General features: G+C 42.5%; 1 protein-coding gene across 2 annotated transcripts in view; it reads right to left on the bottom strand.

Annotated features, from left to right (window-relative positions):
• Positions 1–6: 6 nt before the first annotated feature.
• Positions 7–21,743, bottom strand: part of LOC135537898 (EVI5-like protein) — a 41,695-nt gene continuing 19,958 nt past the window's right edge. Inside the window, exons 5-20 of one of the 2 annotated variants that reach the window (XM_064963910.1) lie at positions 21,583–21,657; positions 21,257–21,382; positions 20,353–20,496; positions 20,046–20,135; positions 17,568–17,665; positions 17,275–17,335; positions 17,048–17,101; positions 16,444–16,476; positions 15,785–15,925; positions 11,126–11,242; positions 10,896–11,036; positions 10,412–10,573; positions 7,415–7,561; positions 6,878–6,973; positions 6,601–6,696; positions 7–5,268 (exon numbers count right to left, since the gene is read on the bottom strand). In XM_064963910.1, the coding sequence (XP_064819982.1) occupies positions 4,960–5,268; positions 6,601–6,696; positions 6,878–6,973; positions 7,415–7,561; positions 10,412–10,573; positions 10,896–11,036; positions 11,126–11,242; positions 15,785–15,925; positions 16,444–16,476; positions 17,048–17,101; positions 17,275–17,335; positions 17,568–17,665; positions 20,046–20,135; positions 20,353–20,496; positions 21,257–21,382; positions 21,583–21,657 (1,890 nt within the window). In that variant the 3' untranslated portion in view covers positions 7–4,959. The remainder of the gene's footprint in view (positions 5,269–6,600; positions 6,697–6,877; positions 6,974–7,414; positions 7,562–10,411; positions 10,574–10,895; positions 11,037–11,125; positions 11,243–15,784; positions 15,926–16,443; positions 16,477–17,047; positions 17,102–17,274; positions 17,336–17,567; positions 17,666–20,045; positions 20,136–20,352; positions 20,497–21,256; positions 21,383–21,582; positions 21,658–21,743) is intronic. The other variant, XM_064963915.1, reaches the window with a different exon arrangement.

Below are 21,743 nucleotides of genomic sequence, written 5' to 3'. Positions count from 1 at the left end.
CTGAAATATTTTCATAATATTGTCTTTAATATCATCTTTATTACTGTCATTAATATACTTGACAACACATTGGTAGGATTGCAAGAGAGAGTGAACAGGGTTGGAGGGAGTAAAGTGGATACCGACCTGTCCTACACCAGGGTTGTGTTTGAGGCACCAAATGGAAGAAAAGTGACTGAAACCGGGAGGTACTTCATGGACTTGTCCAATAAGAAACACACATTTTTGTTTTCTGTTGCAGAACATTTTAAAATATTTTACTTTGAGTGCCCTAATGAATACAACCCAGGGTATGCATGGAGGACACCGTCCTTAAGGGGGAGTCTCCATGTTTTGTTTCTCTCTTCTTTGAGAAACAGTCAACGGCATGTAGTGTTGCAGTTTTATTCTAACATGGTTATATATATATATAAATAAAAATCTTAAACATATTGGGGATCCTTCAGTCGTAGCTCAACAGCGGCCTTCACCTTTGAGATATTTTTGGTGAACACCAACCTAAACCAGAGTGCAAATGCTAAACTGTCTATGAAAATTGCATTTGATATACTATGTATAAATCTACCTACATTATGGCACTATCTAGATTTAAACATGGAACCCTACCATTCGACACACCCTAAGATTTTAAACATGATCTTGGTTCAGATTAAAGAATTGCCATACCAACGGTAATCATAAAACTACATGGATGACAAATACTGAATCAGAGGGCATCTTCATGTGTATCAAAAAGTATTTTAGTCACAGTTCTACCAGTTGTAGTTGGGACACTGGGGAGCTCCGCATCGAAGCACCATCTCTGAACAGCAGTATAGTGTTTGTATTATGCAAGGTTGTTATACACCCTGGTGTTATGCAAGTGTGGAGCGAGTGCACAAGACTGTGTAAATTAGACACTGTCGAGTAGTGTCTAAATAGTGGAGTAAAGTACTTATGTAAAAAATACATTTAAAGTACTACTTTAGTAGTTTTTTGGTATCTGTACTTTACTACTTATATTTTTGACAACTTTAGGAATTTAGTGGCGTAAAAGTTACAGAAAATAAATGTACTTTTTACTCCATACATTTTATCTGAAACGCAAAAGTACTCGTTACATTTTGAATGCTTAGCAGGACAAGAAAATGGTCAAATTTACTCACTTATCTAGAGAACATTCCTATTGCCTCTGATCTGGCGGACTCACTGCACACAAATGCTTTGTTTGTAAATTATGTCTGAGTGTCGATGTGCCCCTGGCTAACCGTAAAAAAAAAAATTAAAGCAAGAAAATGGTGCCGTCTGGTTTGCTTAATGCAGGGAATTTGAAATGATTAATACTTTTACTTTTGATACTGATGTATATTTAAAACCAAATAGCTTTACTCAAGTAGTATTTTACTGGGTGACTCACTTTTTATTTGAGTAATTGTCTATTAAAACGGTATCTTTACTTTTACTCAGGTATGGGGCGGCAGGGTAGCCTAGTAGTTAGAGCGTTGGACTAGTAACCGAAAGGTTGCAAGTTCGAATCCCCGAGCTGACAAGGTACAAATCTGTCATTCTGCCCCTGAGCAGTTAACCCACTGTTTCCTAGGCCGTCATTGAAAATAAGAATTTGTTCTTAACTGACTTGCCTAGTTAAATAAAGGTAAAATAAACTCAAGGGCTTTTTCCACCACTGACCAAAACTATACTCTACAACACATGGCATCCGAACTCCCTCCCATTGCTAAAGTAACGCCGTAACTGACTGGTCCAGGATGTTACACCAGACAACAGTGATTTCAGCTGCTGCACTGGTTTAACCTCTGAAAAGGTGGTTATTTGTAATACTTGAGCGAGCGAAATATGGGCTACATGGCAGAGGAGCTCCCTTATTTCCTTGGCAGTTGGTGACAGGTTCCCCCGTCATTCAGCATCACTGTGTGACAAAAGCCAGACACACACCAAATCGTGGCATAATTTGAACACAAGAAAACATGATACAAAGTTGGGATGCATAGGCTTGGTGGCATAGCATTATACAACCAAGAAACCTTACAAGTTCTCACTAACCACTCTAAGCATCCACTCCCATATTCCCAGAACAGCACTCACTGCTTTAAGTCAGGAGGAGATCTAGAATCTTAGAATCAACATCTAGAATCTTAGATCCAGAATCTTAGGATCGTATATCCAGAATCTTACAATCGTATATCCAGAATCTTAGATCAGAATCTTAGGATCGTATATCCAGAATCTTAGGATCGTATATCCAGAATCTTAGATCCAGAATCTTAGATCAGAATCTTAGGATCGTATATCCAGAATCTTAGGATCGTATATCCAGAATCTTAGGATCGTATATCCAGAATCCTAGGATCGTATATCCAGAATCTTAGGATCGTATATCCAGAATCCTAGGATCGTATATCCAGAATCTTAGGATCGTATATCACCCTACTGAATATATTACTACACATCCTCTGCATCAGCAAATCAACTCAATTATTCTTGTGATCTATTTATATTAATACTTTAGTTCAGGTTGTCATATGGAATATTATTGAATTATACAATATGTTTTGCTTCCACTGTTGTAAGAATATATCAAAATGTGATATGTGAAGTGTCTGCCACAGAGGTAGGACAATGCTTTTTCCATCTATATAGAGTTTGTATGGCACCCTTTCCCCCTTGACATTGGGATAGCAACCACATGGAGCTTCTTTCCAGATGGCTATCATCAATTCCCATGATCAACTCTGACTCATTGATATAAACACGGAACATTTGAATGCTTTGGAAACATGACACCAAGCCGATGCATTAGTCTCCCCACTCCTAATGACTGAGCTAAAGCTAATTCTAACAAGCATGTCATATATTCGAGACAATTGGGATGATATGCCACATAGTTAGCCAATGAGGTATATACTAGGCAAAATACTGCCCCAGTCTGTTAACATCTGTGCATTTTAGCCATCTGAAGCTGTAGTAACAGCGTGCATCAGATAGTCAGACATTTTCAGTCAACACGTTCAACTGAATGTTTCCATCCATCCCTAAATCCTATTGGTTACAGGCAGTAGAAAGAGGAAGTGATGTCACAGTTGGCTGTTCTGGAAGGAGAGGTATTGATAATTCACCATACAGCACCATGACTGAGACGACAACAACAGAACAGAGACAAACAGAGTGATAACCCTGGTCCAACTTGATAATGATATTTATGATGATCTGATCAGTACACTTGAAGCTGGTAAATTATTATTATTTTGCCTCTGATTAGTCAATTTCAACAAATTCTCTTTTTTTTTGTTGGTAACTTCAAATGAACCCCTTCACGTCACTCACACAGCATTTTGACGGACACATGCCAAGCAGACTCGAACTAGTAAACTCCAGCCTCACCATTAGACAAAATGAATGATTGACTGAGCCATTGCTGTCCTCTTATAAACACTCGTGGGTTGATACATTCTCTTAGGGTTTAAAAATGCCTTAACACATTTCAAATAGATTATAAAAGGACTTGTTTATGTGTGGGTATTGCATAAGTCGTAGGTAGAGACATCATTATGAAGCATAGCCATAACCGTTCAACTATTTCTTACCAGTACTTTTCGCACTCACAACTGATTCCTAAGGGGTGTAAAGTTCGACCGCGTGTCGAGCAGATAGAACATAACATAAAAGAAGACTGGGAGAAAAAAGGAAAATCATAGCAGCGCATTCGTTCCGTCTCTCTGACATGAGTCGTCAAGGACGCCGTCCGTTGACACCTCAGCCTCAGGATTCAAGTTGGCACAAAGGACCGAGGGAACTCAACGTATATATAATGTTTGGCGGCCGTTGGTATCTATGTATTTATATAGATATATAAAAAAAATATTAAAATAAATAAGAACATAAATAATAGCAGAAAAATGACCTAAGATTTGGCAACGTTGAGATTTTTTTGTGGTTGACATTAGCCATCGTAATTCGCTTGCCTTGTTTCATTTGCAAGACAGACACAACAAACACATTTCAGTAAGGTAAATTGTTAATATTCATCTATGCATGTGATGTCATCTAGTAACATCCCTATGATATTGATGTGTACAAGTCCATACCATACTCCTTTCCTACCTCTATCCTTCATTCATTCCCTCTCGCTCTCATTTGTTTTGAAGTGTGCATTGTGAGGTTACAGTGGATGGTTGTTTCCATTTTGACAGGCAGTGCAGGTGGCCAATGGGTCTTCTTGGAATGATGAAATGACAGAAAGAGACGGAGAGAGAGAGAAAAGGAGGAGGAAAGAGAAAGATGGAGGGAGACAGTAAGTCCCACATCTTGCTCACGGGACAGTACGAGCAGGGTCAAGCCCAACAAGTCATCCATCCATATCCTCTTTTACCGATCCCAAGTCCATATTGAAGTCCTTACAAACTTGAGGGGAATCATTTAATCAAAGTGATGTCCTATGCATCTCATAGTCACTGCTGTGTGGTATTGTTGGAGTATTGAAAGTAATTTTTTTGGTCCATTTTCAATCCCTTTTATTTTCTCGGCTTTCTGTGCAGATAGGATATGCTTGCTGCACAGTGAGCGAGCATACTGAAGTTATCTGTTCTTCACTCAGGTCCGGAGTGCAGTGTGGAAACTAATGCCAAGGACAGGACAGGACAGGGGAATAGGACTGGAATTGACTCAACCCCCATAGGGAATACAGGGTCTGTGAGAATGTAGAGGAGGAAGAGATTGAGGGAGAGAGAGGGAGATAAAGAGAGGGATGAGTGAAGAGAGAGAAGAGAGAAGTAAAAGGGGGAAATGGAGAAAAGAGAGAGACCATGGCACCAACATGAAGGAGGAGGAGGGGAGGATGTCCGTTACAGGTTACAGTAGTTTAGGATGAAAACAGTAGTACAGTAAAGTTGGGGCGAGTACAGCATCTCTAATACTAAAGAGATACTGAGTACAGGACCAGGTATTTCCAGGGATCTCCATGGCTCAGTTGTCCAGGACCTCAGCACACACCATGCTAGTGTAGAGCTGCTGCGAGGGGCCGTGGTGGGGGTGGTCCGGGTGGGCCTCTGCTTCGCTGTCGGTGCTGCCCTCGCTGTCCAGCCTGGCCGAGGGGTGGGGCAGGGCGGGGTACATGGCGTTAGGGGGGATGGGGCTGGGGAGAAGGTCCTCATCCGAGCTCAGGTAGTCGCCTCCGGCCGACGAGGGGCTAGCTAGACACAGATCCGGGTAGCCCCCGCCCCCATCCCGGGAACTAGGAGCGAACTTGGAGCGCTGCCCGCGGAGCTGCCTGATCTAAAAGAGAAAGAAATAAGGATAAGACATTCATACACGTAGATTACCGTCACAATTATCTAGGATATTACTGATATCACAAAGAAAGGCGTTTGATGCGGTTTGTTGGTGAGAAGAGTGTGTACACTGGTTGGAAAGTGACCCATTTCTATAGCAACCTGGCATGGTGGTCTCGCCTGCAGTGACAAGGTTAAATCCAGTCTGATGTGCCTGTGTGTGTCTGCATGAGTGTGCATGAGTGTGTGCGTGTAGATACAACACTGATTCAGTACTTACAGAAAACTCTGAGATTTGTACTGAGTTAGGCTGGTAGGAGGGGGAGGGTAGTGGTTAACCAATAGGAACCCTATAACTAGGCACTCGCCCACCTCTTCCTTTTCTGTCTCGGTTTACACAGCAGAGTTCAATCATGTACACTATACTGGTCTGATTCTATATCAGCCCTTCTCGAAGTGTATCAATACTGTACAATGTTGAAGTGTATCATATTGTTCTGGGACAAATCAGAATATTCAAAAGTCATTGGTATGACTCTATAATCATAACTTCGACAGTTACCAAAAAAACAAACATATATGCTAATTCGACTTATGATACGGTCCAACACCAAAACATGAATTAATTTGCAAAATAGATGCCTGAGATTTGAGACCGGAAAATTACTGCTTGCTAATTTCGACTTTGTCACGAATGTTTCGGTACTTATTACATAAAGGCTCCATATGACGAATACCCCCAACAGTATGCACTCTAAGAACTAGTGAACAGAAAAGGGCAAGGCAGTCCCATCACTCCCTCCTCTGACACATCCTTCTCACGCACAGCCGCTCTCTGAATGAGCAAGTGTATATTACGTGGTTCAGCTATGTTGGTGTGTGTGTGTTTTTAAGCATGTGAGAATCAGTGTTGTCTCGTTCTCACACGCATTCGTTGCTCTCTTTCTGAGATCTGGGGTTTTGAAGGAGGGGGGGGGGGCGTCTATTCTGTATTCTGTGTGGTTGGAAATGTCATACAGAAGAAGGCCAGAGTAGTGAATCTAGTATGTCAAGCTTCATGTGGCGGACAACATCTATCATTTCAGAGAAATACAAAAAGCATGAGGGGATCTGATTCACATGTAGCTGGGTGTCAATGGCTAAACTAACCCCAGACACAAGGACTTTTACTGTGTGTGTGTGTGTGTGTGTGTGTGTTGGTAGAGCATTGCGCTTGCAACACCAGGGTTGTGGGTTCCATTCCCACGGGGGACGAGTACCACAAAAAGTACAAACTCACTACTGTAAGTTGCTCTGGATAAAAGCGTCTGCTAAATGACTGTTAAATGTGTGTGACCTCATTCTTGAGCTCTCCGATCTGGTCTCGAAGCTGGGTGATATACTGCCTGGAGTCAGAGTGGTTCAGCTGGCCCTGGATCAGACCCTCCTCCTTCTGTAGGACAGGGATAGGGGGATTAGACACACACACACACACACACACACAAACGCCAAAGAAGCAGGGAAGACGATCTCTCCATTGCACACATACCACCCAGAAGAAATCTAAAACACACTTGACAATGACATCCATTCCATATGGAAGTCAAGTTCAGTTCTGTGTACGAACATCCCACCTGTATCTCCAGCTCAGCTATCTTCTGTCTGAACTCAGCCATGGCAGCCATGCTGTCAGCCTCCCGCAAGCGCACCGCCATCACCTCCTCTTTACTCTACAGAGAGAGGGAAGAGAGTGGCAGAAGAGAAAAGACAAGAGAGAGAAAAATCACCTCTGGCGCAAAGCCTGAGTGAAAGCCACTAGACCATCTAGTTCTGCAATGGCATCTGTTTAGATTGCAGGCTCACACACAAAGCCCACTTATCAATGTCACCCTAGGCTGCTTCCTTTTCCCCCACCCTCTCCATCTCCTCTCTCACCATCATCTCCGCTCTCACCTGGCAGTCAGTCCACTTATTCCACTACCTTCCTCCATCCTCCCCATACCTTCTCTACTCCCCCTCTCCTCCTGCTTCCAGTCTCCATCCCTCTTTCTTTCTGGACCTTCATCCCCACTCTCCCTCCCCCGTCTTAACTTGCAACCCACTTATTCCACACATTTCAACGCTACCATTGGCTACCTCCATTCTCCCCCTTCCCTCCACCTCTCCCCCACCTTGCAGTCGAGCTCGGCCTGTTTCCTCTTCATCTCGGTGAGCTGGGCCAGCATCCCCTTGTTCTGGCTCGCCAGCTGCTGCAGCCTCTCCTGCATGGCGGCGCTCTCCACCTCATGGCGCCCAATCAGCTTGCTGTGAATCTGGTTCTGCGGGTGAAGAGAGAGTGGGGACAGTGTCAGAAGGCTGAAAGAGTAATTCGTCACTGGATTAGCGTCTGCTAAATTACAAGTATTTAAATGTCATGTACAGTACAAGTCAAAAGTTTGGACACCTACTCATTCAAGGGTTTTTATTTATATTTACTATTTTCTACATTGTAGAATAATAGTGAAGACATCAAAACTATGAAATAACACATATGGAAGAATCATGTAGTAACCAAAAGTGTTAAACAAATCAAAATATATTTTATATTTGAGATTGTTCAAAGTAGCCACCCTTTGCCTTGATGACAGATTTGAAAAATCTTGGCATTCTCTCAACAAGCTTTATGAGGTAGTCACCTGGAATGCATTTCAATTAACAGGTGTGCCCGAGTTAAAAGTGACTTTTTGGGGCCGCCCAGGTGGCGCAGTGGGCTAAGGCACTGCATCGCAGTACTAGCTGTGCCACCAGAGACTTTGGGTTTGAGCCCAGGCTCTGTCGCAGCCGGCAGTGACCGGGAGGTCCATGGGGCGACGCACAATTGGCCTAGCGTCGTCCGGATTAGGGAGGGCTTGGCCGGTAGGGATATCCTTGTCTCATCGCGCACTAGCGACTCCTGTGGCAGGCCGGCCGCAGTTCACGCTGACCAGGTCGCAAGGTGTACGGTGTTTCCTCCGAAGCCGGAAGCAGCTGGCTTCCGGGTTTGATACGCGCTGTGTTAAGAAGCAGTGTGGCTTGGCCAATCATTCGTGTTGTGACAAGGTAGGGGTGGTACACAGAAGATAGACCTGTTTGGTAAAAGACTTATGGTAAGAACAGCTTAAATAAGCAAAGAGAAATGACATCATTACTTTAAGACATGAAGGTCAGTCAATATGGAACATTTCTAGAACTTTGAAAGTTTCTTCAGTCGAAAAACCATCAAGCGCTATAATGAAACTGGCTCTCATGAGGACCGCAAACAGGAAAGAAAGACAGAGTTACCTCTGCTGCAGAGGATAAGTTCATTAGTTACAAGCCTCAGAAACTGCAACAGAGTTCAAGTAACAGACACATCTCAACATCAACTGCTCAGAGGAAACTGCGTGAAATCAGGCCTTCATGGTCGAATTGCTGCAAAGAAACCACTACTAAATGAATAGTGGTTAAGAAGAAACTCGAGCAATGGACTGGTGGAAATCTGTCCTTTGGTCTGATGAGTCCAAATTTGAGATTTTTGGTTCCAACCGCCGTGTCTTTGTGAGACGCAGAGTAGATGAACGGATGATCTCCGCATGTGTGGTTCCCACCGTGAAGCATGGAAGAGGTGGTGTGATGGTGCTTTGCTGGTGACGCTGTCTGTGATTAATTTAGAATTCAAGGCACACTTAACCAGCATGGCTACCACAGCATTCTGCAGCGATATGCCATCCCATCTGGTTTACGGTTAGTGGGACTATCATTTTTTTCCAACAGAACAATGACCCAAAATACACCTCCAGGCTGTGTAAGGGCTATTTGACCAAGAAGGAGAGTGATGAGTGCTGCATCAGATGACCTGGCCTCCACAATCACCCGACCCCATCCAATTGAGATGGTTTGGGATGAGTTGGACCGCAGAGTGAAGGAAACGCAGCCAACAAGTGCTCAGCATGTGGGAACTCCTTCAAAACTGTTGTAAAAGCATTCCAGGTGAAGCAGGTTGAGAGAATACCAAGCATGCGCAAAGCTGTCATCAAGGCAAAGGGTGGCTATTTGAAGAATCTCAAATCTATTTTGATTTGTTTAACACTTTTTTGTGTTATTTTGTGTTATTTCATAGTTTTGATGTCTTCACTATTATTCTATAATGTAGAAAATAGTAAAACTAGATAAAAACCCTGGAATGAGAAGGTGTGTCCAAAGTTTTGACTGGTACTGTATATGATATTAGTTGTCTGCCTCTGTCTAAGTGTTGTAACAATAAATAATCAACAGTTTGTAGCAAAAAGCTAATATGAGAAATTAACAACTTGTACTTCCACAAACGCAAATCACCTGTTGACATCAATGCATTATTTATGTGAAACTGAGTTACGCACACATTTGTCAAGTTAGAAAAAGGCCTGAAGGCAGGTTAACGTTTATTGGGATGAATCTCGTCTTGGAGGCAGTGCCGGGAGATTTCCACTAGATGGGCAGGCTACAAAGTCAAAATTGCCTATATTGTAAACATTCATGAAAAAAAATAAGCTTTTTGGTCTTAATTTAAGGTTAGGTTTAAAATCTGCTTTTATGACTCTGGCTGTGCCAGCTAGTGACCACTCTGCAGAGCTGCCTCCAGTATAAGAGTCATCCCAAGAAATGCCAACCTGCGGCTCAAAGTGATGAACTGTAACGAAAACGTGTGTGTGTGTGTGTCGGCCTATGGTGTTGTATAGAGCTGTGAATAATCCACCACAAAAGTCAAACATCTCACTCATTAGGGTGAGAAACATGAGTGTGGAACTGAATGTTAAAACACTGAGCGAGGTACTTTCCATAAATCCAAAAGATGAGGCAGTATTTGCATCTTCCTTACCACTTTTATACTGCATTGTTCTTTCACAATGTCATGTCACACTTGTACTTGACATTTATCTACCATTTCCACATAGTATTTGATGTATAAGTTACCCCTTAGTCATTTAGGCCTAATGAAAGTCTCTTTTAGAAATGTGATCCAATACAATGCATTTCCCTAGGCTGGTCCCAGCACTGTCTTGCCAAGTCCTATGGTCATTGTTACATGCAACAGACCTGGGATCAGATGAAGGAAATAACACACAATGGATCACTTTTATATAGATTGCACACAAACAGATTTGGCATCAGGCTAAACTTCTTCCACTGACCTGGCTCTCCAGCTGTATGGCTTGGAGTTTGACCTCCCTAAGTTCAGCCTGGGCTTGGCCCTCTCTCAGACGCACCCCCATCAGCTTGTCTTGCAGCTCATTCAGGGCATTCTTCTTGGGGGATTCCTTCCAGTGACCCCCGCCACCTTTTGACATGTAGAGCTGGAGAGAGAAAGAGAGTAACGGAGAGGAAGAACAGGTTAGAGAGCCACAACCATGATGCATCGGTTCTCTATCCATCTCTCCCTGATGTCACTCGCTCTGAGACCTTGAAGTAGTTGTTTCCCTTGGCTTTTGTGAAGCGATGGGTAAACGATACTTTGAGGGCGACTGTTGTCGATGTGTGTAGAGCGTCTCTGGTTCTAGCCCAGGTTGAGGAGAGGGACGGAAGCAACCCTGTTACACAAACACGGTTCCTCTAGACACCTCTACTATGCCCTCCCCTTCTGAAGCCTTCAGTTCCCTTCTATGGTGTGTTACTTACCTGCCAGCGCTGGTTGAGCTCGGTCACCGTGTCCTGCATCTCTCTGAAGGAGTGCAGTGTCTCCAGCTCTCGGAGCTTCACCAGCTTCAGCTCATCCTGCAGCTGGGCCACGTTGTTCTCATCAGGCAGAGAGCTGCTCCTCTGGAACATACACACACACACACACAATGAAGATATTAAACACACAGATATAACACCACACACACACACACACCGGTGTGTTCTCTTACCTTCTCTAGGTCCAGTACTTTGTCCTGCATCTCTTTGAGGGCCCCCAGTAGCTCTGCCTCCTGCAGCCGGGACTGCTCCAGCTGCATCTGCAGACCGGTCACAAACTGCTCTGTGTACTGAGACACAACACATGGACCAATTATAAACTAGCACAACACATATCAACCAATCAAACTGCTCTGTGTACCGAGACACAACACATGGACCAATTATAAACTGAGACAACACACTGGGACCAATCCCAAATGGACACTACACATACCAACCAATCAAACTTTTCAGGGTACTAAGGCATCAGAAGATAAAGATCCTCCACCCAGCAAAGCCAGAAGAGGACTGGAACCCCTCAGAGCCTGGTTCCTCTCTAGGTTTCCTTTCTAGGGAGTTTTTCCTAGCCACTGTGCTTCTATATCTGGATTGCTTGCTGTTTTGGGAATTTAGGCTGGGTTTGTGTACAGCACTTTGCGACTGCTGATGTAAAATGACATTTTTAAAATACATTTGATTGATTGATGGGTCAGAAGAACGTCTGTCTAAAATGGCCGTTTTCTATTGATTTGGAAATGGGAACCACTTACAAAAGTCTATCAGTGTATCCACCAGGTAGATTCAACTCATTTGTGTACACCCAAGCAGATAAATGAGTGATGCACTAAAAGGAGATGTGGAGTACAGCGCTGTGTAGCTGTGATAGTTGTGGTGGGATGGACAGAAGGGATGTGGGTTGACAAAGGGGTCAACCAACCAAAAACATGTCCGTTTCTCACTCGATGCATTTCAGAGAGAAGAGACAGATGGTGAGACAAAGAGAGAACGTTGGGACAAACCAATAACTTTGTATGCGGATGCATGGCATAAAGGCCTTTCTTTCTTTGTGAATTAAAGTACCCACTCGGTTTCAATGTGAGAGAGAAGTGAGAGGTGGGGGTGTGTGAATTCTGGCTTGGTAATACACCCAGGCTAGTCATCGGAGGCACAAGACATTATCTGACCACACCTGAAACTCCAATTCCATAGCAACACCACACACACCTATACCACGGATTCTCTCTATGGCCCCAATTCTAGTCGATCTAAACTTCGTTCACTGGAGTTGAAAGACTGATGGAGGAGGAGGAGGAGGAGGAGGCGGAGGAGGAGAGAGTCAAGAAACAATGGTGAGACGTGCAAACTCGTGACCTCTCGCACACTCTATTCATCACATGGTGAATGAGTGTCATTAGTGTGACGGCTGTGTTTGAGTATGAAGAGAAACAACACAGTTACAACACTGTACATACTGTACATAGCCATAATATTACATTGGAAATGTCTCTATTCCTTTGAAACTTTTGAGAGTGTAATGTTTACTGTTCATTTCACTTTTGTTGATTATCCATTTCATTTGGTTTGGCAACGTAAACATAATGTTTCCCTGCCAAGAAATTGAAACTGTGAAACTAACGTATATGTTTCTGTTACTAAATGTGTCAGGAACCACATCTTTGGTTTTTGCCGTAGTTGGGGACTTGCATTCAAAACGGATTCAAGCACGTGTTGGAATAGACTAAAATAAAGTGTGTGAGAAAGATTTTAAAAATAAATAAACATCCTGCACACATGATGCACTGCACCTAGAGGCAAAGTCACAGAGGAGCAGTCGCGTCTCTGTAGCATACAACGCACACTGACACACAAGGACAGGCGACACACAGCTGCTAACACACAGTCACAATAGAATAACCGAAGCCCTATTGGTGCTGGACCAGCTGGACTACAGGCATTGTCTGTCTGTCTACCCATTCAACATCACACTATTGTCCACCTCACCATGTCTGTTTGTCTACATCTATGCATTAGAATGCTCATACAACTGGCTTATACAACACCAGCCCTGGGTGAACACAATGTTATATAACACTATGGATTTCAAACAGGTCAAACATGAAACTCTATACAATGACTACCGCCTCGTAGCACTCACATCTGTAGCCATGATCTGCTTTGAAAGGCCGTCCATGGCTCACATTGACACCATCACCCAGGAAACCCTAGACCCACTCCAATTTGCATACCGCCCCAACAGATCCACAGATGATGCAATCTCTATTGCACTCCACACTGCCCTTTCCCACCTGGACAAAAAGAACACCTATGTGAGAATGCTGTTCATTGACTACAGCTCAGCGTTCCACACCATAGTGCCCACAAAGCTCATCAATAAACAAAGGACCCTGGGACTAAACACCTCCATCTGCAACTAAATATTGGACTCCCTGAAGCTCCGCCCCCAGGTGTTAAGGGTAGGTAACATCACATCTGCCACGCTGATCTTCAATACGGGGGCCCCTCGGGGGTATATGCTTCGTCCCCTCTTGTACACTCCCTTTTCACCCACGACTGCATGGCCAAGCACGACTCCAACACCATCATTAAGTTTGTTGACGACACAGCAGTGGTAGGCTTGATCACAGACAACAATGAGACAGCCTATAGGGAGGTGGTCAGAGAACTGGCAGTGTGATGCCAGGACAACAACCTCTCCCTCAACGTGAGCAAGACAAAGTAGATGATCGTGAACGGCAGTAAAAGAAGGCCCCAAAGAAATTGACAAAGACTCCAGTCACCCAAGTCACAGACTGTTCCCTCTGCTACTGCACGGCAAGCGGTACCGGTATGCCAAGTCTAGGTCCAAAAGGCTCCTTAACAGCTTCTACCCCAAAGCCATAATACCGCTGAACAATTAATCAAATGGCCACCCAGACTATATACATTGACATCCCCCTTGGTTTTTACACTGCTGCTACTCGCTGTTTATTATCAATGCATAGTCATTTCACCCCTACCTGCATGTACAAATGACCATAATTGCCTCGGCTAACCTGTACACTGACTCGGTACCAGTATCCGCTGTATAAAGCGGTGTTGATATTTCATGGTGTTCCCCTTTTTTTTACTGTCATTTATTTAGTAAATATTTTCTTAAAACTGCATTATTGGTTAAGGGCTTGTGAGTATTCGGCACGTGACAAATAACATTTGTTTTGATTTATAATGTACGATGTTGCTCTACTGCATTTACATTTAAGTCATTTAGCAGACGCTCTTATCCAGAGCGACTTACAAATTGGTGAATTCACCTTCTGACATCGAGTGGAACAGCCACTTACAATAGTGCATCTAAATCATTTAAGGGGCAACTGAAAGCAAATAATTCTACATTAGAAACAGTCAATACTTTGCCAAGCAACACCATCCTAAAAAAAAACACACAGAATTACTGTAAGTGAGCATCAAACAGATACTTCAAATATAGAAACTGAATCACTACCAAAGTGAAGTTTTCCAGATATGACCCATGAAGAGAAACAAAGCAAGTGTTTGCCAGCCTGTCCACTATCATCAAAGCGCTACCCAAACACTTACGATAAGACGCTAATCAACTTGGTCCTAAACTTAAAAATCACAAACATCCATACACAGATTATACTGAACTGTTTGGAAAGCACATGACGTTATTATGTTACATGGTATGAATAGCATAGGGGCAGAATAACATGTGTACACTGCAACAGTTGACTTCTAGACATATTTCCTTTAAAATAGTATATACACAGATAATGCATATTTTGGGTAAAAGCAAAGAAACCTTAATAGAAAATGACTCAAGTAAAAGTGAAAGTCACGCAATAAAATGCTACTTGAGTAAAAGTCTAAAAGGTATTTGGTTTTAAATATACTTAATTATCAAAAGTACAAATCATTTCTTCTTCCTTATATTAAGCAAACCAGACAGCACAATTTTATTTTTTAAATTTACGGATAGCCAGGGTCACACTCCAAAACTCATACATAATTTAAAAACAAAGCATTTGTGTTTAGTGAGTCCACCAGATCAGAGGCAGTAGGGATGACCAGGGATGTTCTGTGCGAATTGAACCATTTTCTGTCCTGCTAAACATTTAAAATGTAACAAGTGCTTTTGGGTGTCAGGGAAAATGTATGGAGTAAAAAGTACATTGTTTTATTTACGAATGTAGTGAAGTAAAAGTAGTCAAAAATGTAAAAAGTAAAGTACGGATACTCCCAAAAACGTAGTACTTTACATTACTGATTATGATGCAGACCGATACTGTCTATCATCCAACATCCACTTACTGTGTCACTCTGGCCAGATTGAGGCCACAACTCAACACAAACTGACTTGGGGAAATTCACCTTGACATTTCACCGTTCTCACCAACACCAGCCTTTTTTATCCTCGCCGAAGAATTTGTCAATGTCATCGATTTAGAACGTAATCATTTTTTAAATGACAAGTAACATATGCAAATAATTATGTCAATATTTTACGAGCAGAAGACTGTCAGAATGAGTCAGTTCCCCAAGCAAGAACAACAACAAAAATCCACAGGGGCAACCACAGACTATACAGCCTAGTGCTGGTAATTTTACATACCCGTCATTGGTGTGTCAAGAACATGTTTTGTCATTTGTAACTTTTAGAGCTTGTTATCCATTGCAATAGACTTGTATTTGAGAATTTTACTCATAATCTCTGAGTGAAAGCCTAAAACGGGTGCACCGTTAATCCTGACTCTAGATCAGTTCTACATCTGAGTCCCTGCCCCTGCATCATCCCAATATCTCACCCACACTGACTCCAGATCATTCCTTACCTTCTCCCGCTGCAGTTCTCCGATGGTGTCCTGGGCTTTCTCCAGGTTCTGGCTGGTCACGCTGAACTGCTGCCTCACCACCGCCAGCTCCCGCTTGATCACGTAGTTCTCCTCCGCCTCCTGCGCCCGCGTCACCTGACCCTGGAATAGTGAAGACACAGGGTCAGAGACCAGAGGGGGCCGTGTCAGTTATAGGGAATATGTCTGGGGGGGAGGGGGGGGGCTGTATCGACAATGTTGGTTTGAATTTAGAGGGAATTGGTGCTTAGCTTTAACACTTTCCCAATTGGAGGTTAGATATTAGGAGTTGACAGAGTAGAATATAAAATGGCACTTCTGTATCCATTCCTATTAGGTTGTAATTACCCTACAAAGACACTTCTATCCTAATAAATGACAGAGGGCATAAAACAGTGCCTGTGTTTCCACATGCAGGGCTGTAGGCCTTAATATTAGAGCTCCGACCATGGACACACAGACGCACATGCGGTCAAGGGGGAGCATGGTCTGACAGACAGACGTACAGACGGACAGACAGACAAAACATTCTCTCATGCAGAAGTCAAGCATTGATTGGTCACCGTCAAGGAGACAGAGAGAGGAAGTGCAGGAGGAAGGAAGGTGTTAAGAGGAGGAGAGGTGGTTTTCCAGTACTGTACCTGTATCAGCCTGTCTGCTAGAGCAGCACTTTCCTACAACACCAGTGAAGGAGAGGAAGAAGATAAGAAAAGGATACGGAGAGAATAGGGAGAAATAAAGACGAACACGAGGAATGAAGGATAAGAACAGGGCAAACGAGTAACGGAAATGTGACAACAGAAAATAAACAAGAGAAAGAAATCGATAATACAGAGTGAAAGAGTGGCCGTGGGTTTGTGTGACAGAAGGAATAAAAAAGATAAAAAAGAACAGAAAGACAAAAAGCATTACTCAGAGAACAACAGGAGAGAAGCAAGAGGGGAAGAAAAGCCAGAGTACTTGGAAAAGGAGGAGAGGCTCAGTGGCTCCGGTCTAGAATAAAGCACATCCTTTTAAATCATACACTCACGCACACAAAATCAACAGACATGGTCTCTGTCCTTAGGTACATTCACAACTTAAGTCACCTCACTTATTCTGTAAATGTGACAGGATATAAGTCTTGGTTGGCATGGCTATATTTTAGCTTCATGTTTCTGGCTGTGTTTTATTGTACAGCATAAACCTTATTCACATAAGCGCTAAAGTGAGTGTCTGACTCGAAGCCAAGTTTCCATCTCTTACCTTCTCCAATGTCTCAATCCTCTGCTTCAGAAGCCTGTTCTCTGTGCGTAACCTCTGTGGATGTGTAGACGGGTAGAGAGACAGTTAGGAAACGGTATTAGTCATTATACAAGGTTTATAAATTGGGGGCTTTGTAAGTAAGACAGAAAAAAATATATATTCTGTCGGTCTATTAATAGATTAGCTCAAAGAAGAAGTTAGACGGGCACATGCACACACACACACACCTTGATCTCTATCTGCTCCTCCATCTCTTTGTTCTTGATTGTGGTGTACTCTTTCTCCAACCTGGCAAATAAACACATTTTAGTAGAGTTAGGTTCATACAATGCGTTTCCATTTCACATTTATGCATTTGACGGTGTGCAAATCAAACTGAAACTAATCATCTTAAACTGAAAACATGCTTCGTATAGTAACAACACTACAAGCCAGGTCACATTGGCCAATATTAACTGGAGTCTACAACACAAAGCCAGTATTGTTATTCTAATGAACAGTGATCAGAAGCAGAGCCTACTTCTTCATCCTCTTGGGGTTGTATTTGACCTGGTAGGCCCTCAGGATCAGCTTGTCTGGGCAGCTGTCAAACTGGTGGGGGATCAACTTCTGGAAGTGCTGCGAGAGAAGGAAGAGACATGCTTAGAGCTTCATAGAAGACACTCTGAACGAGAATGTGTCCTGTTAAGACACTGAACGAGAATGTGTCCTGTTAAGACACTGAACGAGAATGTGTCCTGTTAAGACACTCTGAACGAGAATGTGTCCTGTTAAGACACTCTGAACGAGAATATGTCCTGTTAAGACACTCTGAACGAGAATGTGTCCTGTTAAGACACTCTGAACGAGAATGTGTCCTGTTAAGACACTCTGAACGAGAATGTGTCCTGTTAAGACACTCTGAACGAGAATGTGTCCTGTTAAGACACACTGAAAAATAATATGTCCTGTTAAGACACACTGAAAGAGAATGTGTCCTGTTAAGACACACTGAACGAGAATGTGTCCTGTTAAGACACTCTGAACGAGAATATGTCCTGTTAAGACACTCTGAACGAGAATATGTCCTGTTAAGACACTCTGAACGAGAATATGTCCTGTTAAGACACTCTGAACGAGAATATGTCCTGTTAAGACACTCTGAACGAGAATATGTCCTGTTAAGACACTCTGAACGAGAATATGTCCTGTTAAGACACTCTGAACGAGAATATGTCCTGTTAAGACACTCTGAACGAGAATATGTCCTGTTAAGACACTCTGAACGAGAATATGTCCTGTTAAGACACTCTGAACGAGAATATGTCCTGTTAAGACACTCTGAACGAGAATATGTCCTGTTAAGACACTCTGAACGAGAATATGTCCTGTTAAGACACTCTGAACGAGAATATGTCCTGTTAAGACACTCTGAACGAGAATATGTCCTGTTAAGACACTCTGAACGAGAATATGTCCTGTTAAGAATATGTCCTGTTAAGACACTCTGAACGAGAATATGTCCTGTTAAGACACTCTGAACGAGAATATGTCCTGTTAAGACACTCTGAACGAGAATATGTCCTGTTAAGACACTCTGAACGAGAATATGTCCTGTTAAGACACTGAACGAGAATATGTCCTGTTAAGACACTCTGAACGAGAATATGTCCTGTTAAGACACACTGAAAAATAATATGTCCTGTTAAGACACTCTGAACGAGAATGTGTCCTGTTAAGACACTCTGAACGAGAATGTGTCCTGTTAAGACACTCTGAACGAGAATATGTCCTGTTAAGACACTCTGAACGAGAATATGTCCTGTTAAGACACTCTGAACGAGAATGTGTCCTGTTAAGACACTCTGAACGAGAATATGTCCTGTTAAGACACTGAAAAATAATATGTCCTGTTAAGACACTGAATGAGAATATGTCCTGTTAAGACACTCTGAAAAATAATATGTCCTGTTAAGACACTCTGAAAAGTAATATGTCCTGTTAAGACACTGAAAAATAATATGTCCTGTTAAAACACTGAATGAGAATATGTCCTGTTAAGACACTCTGAAAAGTAATATGTCCTGTTAAGACACTCTGAAAAGTAATATGTCCTGTTAAGACACTGAAAAATAATATGTCCTGTTAAAACACTGAATGAGAATATGTCCTGTTAAAACACTGAATGAGAATATGTCCTGTTAAGACACTATGAAAAATAATATGTCCTGTTAAGACACTGAAGGAGAATATGTCCTGTTAAGACACTATGAAAAATAATATGTCCTGTTAAAACACTGAAGGAGAATATGTCCTGTTAAAACACTGAAGGAGAATATGTCCTGTTAAGACACTATGAAAGGGAATAATACATTCAGTAGGTATCACATGATAATTGAAGTAAAGACACTTCACAAATGCCCATATGCTTATACAATGGTTAATTTCACTCTTGTTTTTCTTGCCTTCAGCAGGTCTTGTATCTATCTACAGTAATAATTAATGATGTATACTATAGTGCAGGGGTCCCCAATTACATTTAGCTGTGGGCCGAAATTTCCTTGAGCGGATGGGTGGGGGGCCAGAATCATAGTTATAAATAATTTGTACACTGCAAATTGACCGCAAGAACAGATATAGTATTTGACAAAACAATTAGAATTTCAATATCACAGTATCACAATGATTACATTGTGATACGATCACATGCCTCCATTTATCCGAGGGACTACTTGGGAACAGATTTCCTCAATTAAAATCACTTTGAGCTCATTTTCTGGTAATCTTACAGTCTTTTACATCCAAGAAAGATTTTTTATTTATTTAAATAAAATCTCAAAAAACAGGGCCAAATAAAATCACAAATTAGGTCCCTTAAAACGGATTACTTAATGGTGAAACAGCTTATTGGGGAACCCTGCTGTAGTGCCTTTCATGGGATAAATCACAAATGGCACCCTATTCCAAATATTGTCCACTACTTTTGACCAGAGCCCTATGGGGGGCTAGTGGTTGTTACCTGAGACATGCCCTCCATATCCAGCTGGATGAGGTCAGTCTGGTTGTACTGCAGAATGGCCATGCCCACACGAAATATAATCTCCAGACCCTGTAGACAGGGAATCAAAGTTCAATTCAACACACTCATAGTGCTAGATCACAAGACTCTCTTGTAGAAGATATTTCATGTTCATGAGAACAACCTGTCAATAAAGGTTACATTTAAAATCAAACATAATGTATATGGGATCCACTATGTTAATTTTTTCACGTATATGTTCACCCAAACACATTCTCACACAAGATACCAGTGGTGAGTCTCTTACCTCGTACATGAAGATATCAAAGATACGTGTGGCGACGGGCATGGGGAGGAAGGTGAGGAAGAGAGTCAGGAACCAGGAGGAGGCGTACATGGATGTGTGGAAACTCTGAGAACGGAAGTGGACGTTCAACTCCGGGAGCTGCTCCTGTTGGGGTAAGGAAAGAGAGGGGAAAGAGGGTGGATGAGAGGGGAAGAGGCGAGAGGTGTTAATTAAGCAATAAGGCACGAGGGGGTGTGGTATATGGCCAATATACCACAGCTAAGGGCTGTCCTTATGCACGATGCAAAGCGGTGTGCCTGGACACTGTCCTTAGCTGTGGCATATTGGCCATATATCACAAACCCCCGAGGTGCCTTATTGCTATTATAAACTGGTTACCAATGTAATTAGAGCAGTAAAAATAAATGTTTTATCATACCTGTGGTATATGGTCTGATATACCATGGCTGTCAGCCAATCAGCAGTCAGGTCGCGAACCACCCAGTTTATAATAGGGGTTTTAGTTGAGCTACAAATCCATAATGGTTTCAAAGTGGTACTATTAAAAATGTAAGGATGAACCGAAGTCTTTGCTGTATGAATCTATTTGCTGCCGCATAGTGGACAACATTATAATTGCAATATCTGTGCTTATTCCCATACTGACTTAAAACCAGACATTTTTGAGGTAAAAAATATTATAATAATTTCAATCCCAGACACCTGCAAGGCCCTTAAGGTTTTAGTTAATTTGACAATAGATGCATCCTAAATGGCACTGTATTCCCTACATAGTGCACTACTTTTGACCTATTGGCCCTGTTCAAAAGTAGTGCACTTTATAGGGTCCAAGTTGCCATTTGGGACACATCCAACCTTCTACATTGGCCAGAGTGACATATGGAGATGGATAACGTTTATTTACCTGCAGCAGGTATTCAAACTGGTAGATACAGAGGCCTAGTTCAGCCATGGTTGGTTTGAAAAGCTCCCTCAGACGGTACTCCTGCATCAGACGCACAAACACACAGAACGCCTCCTCCTCTGGCATCTAGAGGACCACAGGAGTGACAGGGTCAGGCTGTGTGACTGTGTGTGCATTCACACTAATCAGGAGCTCAGAGGTCATTTATTCATACTGTATAAGCAACAAAAAAGGGTAGAATCAGGACAATTCCGTATTTAGCTAAACGTAGCGCAATAGCAAGAGAGGGGAATGTCTAGACTAGAGGGCTGCTAAAGAGATGTTACCTGCATGAGCAGCAGGCCCACAATGAAGGCACTGCCCTGGCAGTAGCCCACCTCCCGGTCCACCAGAGAATACGCCTGCACACACAGACATCAATCAACATAAACAAACCTACACTCATTGGGGAGGTTTCCCCAGACACAGATTAAGTTTAGAGATTCTA

Source organism: Oncorhynchus masou, chromosome 5 (genome assembly GCF_036934945.1).
Source record: "Oncorhynchus masou masou isolate Uvic2021 chromosome 5, UVic_Omas_1.1, whole genome shotgun sequence".
Classification (NCBI taxonomy): domain Eukaryota; kingdom Metazoa; phylum Chordata; class Actinopteri; order Salmoniformes; family Salmonidae; genus Oncorhynchus; species Oncorhynchus masou.
The sequence above is the reverse complement of the archived record's forward strand: the minus strand, read 5'-3'. Positions and strand labels throughout refer to the sequence as shown.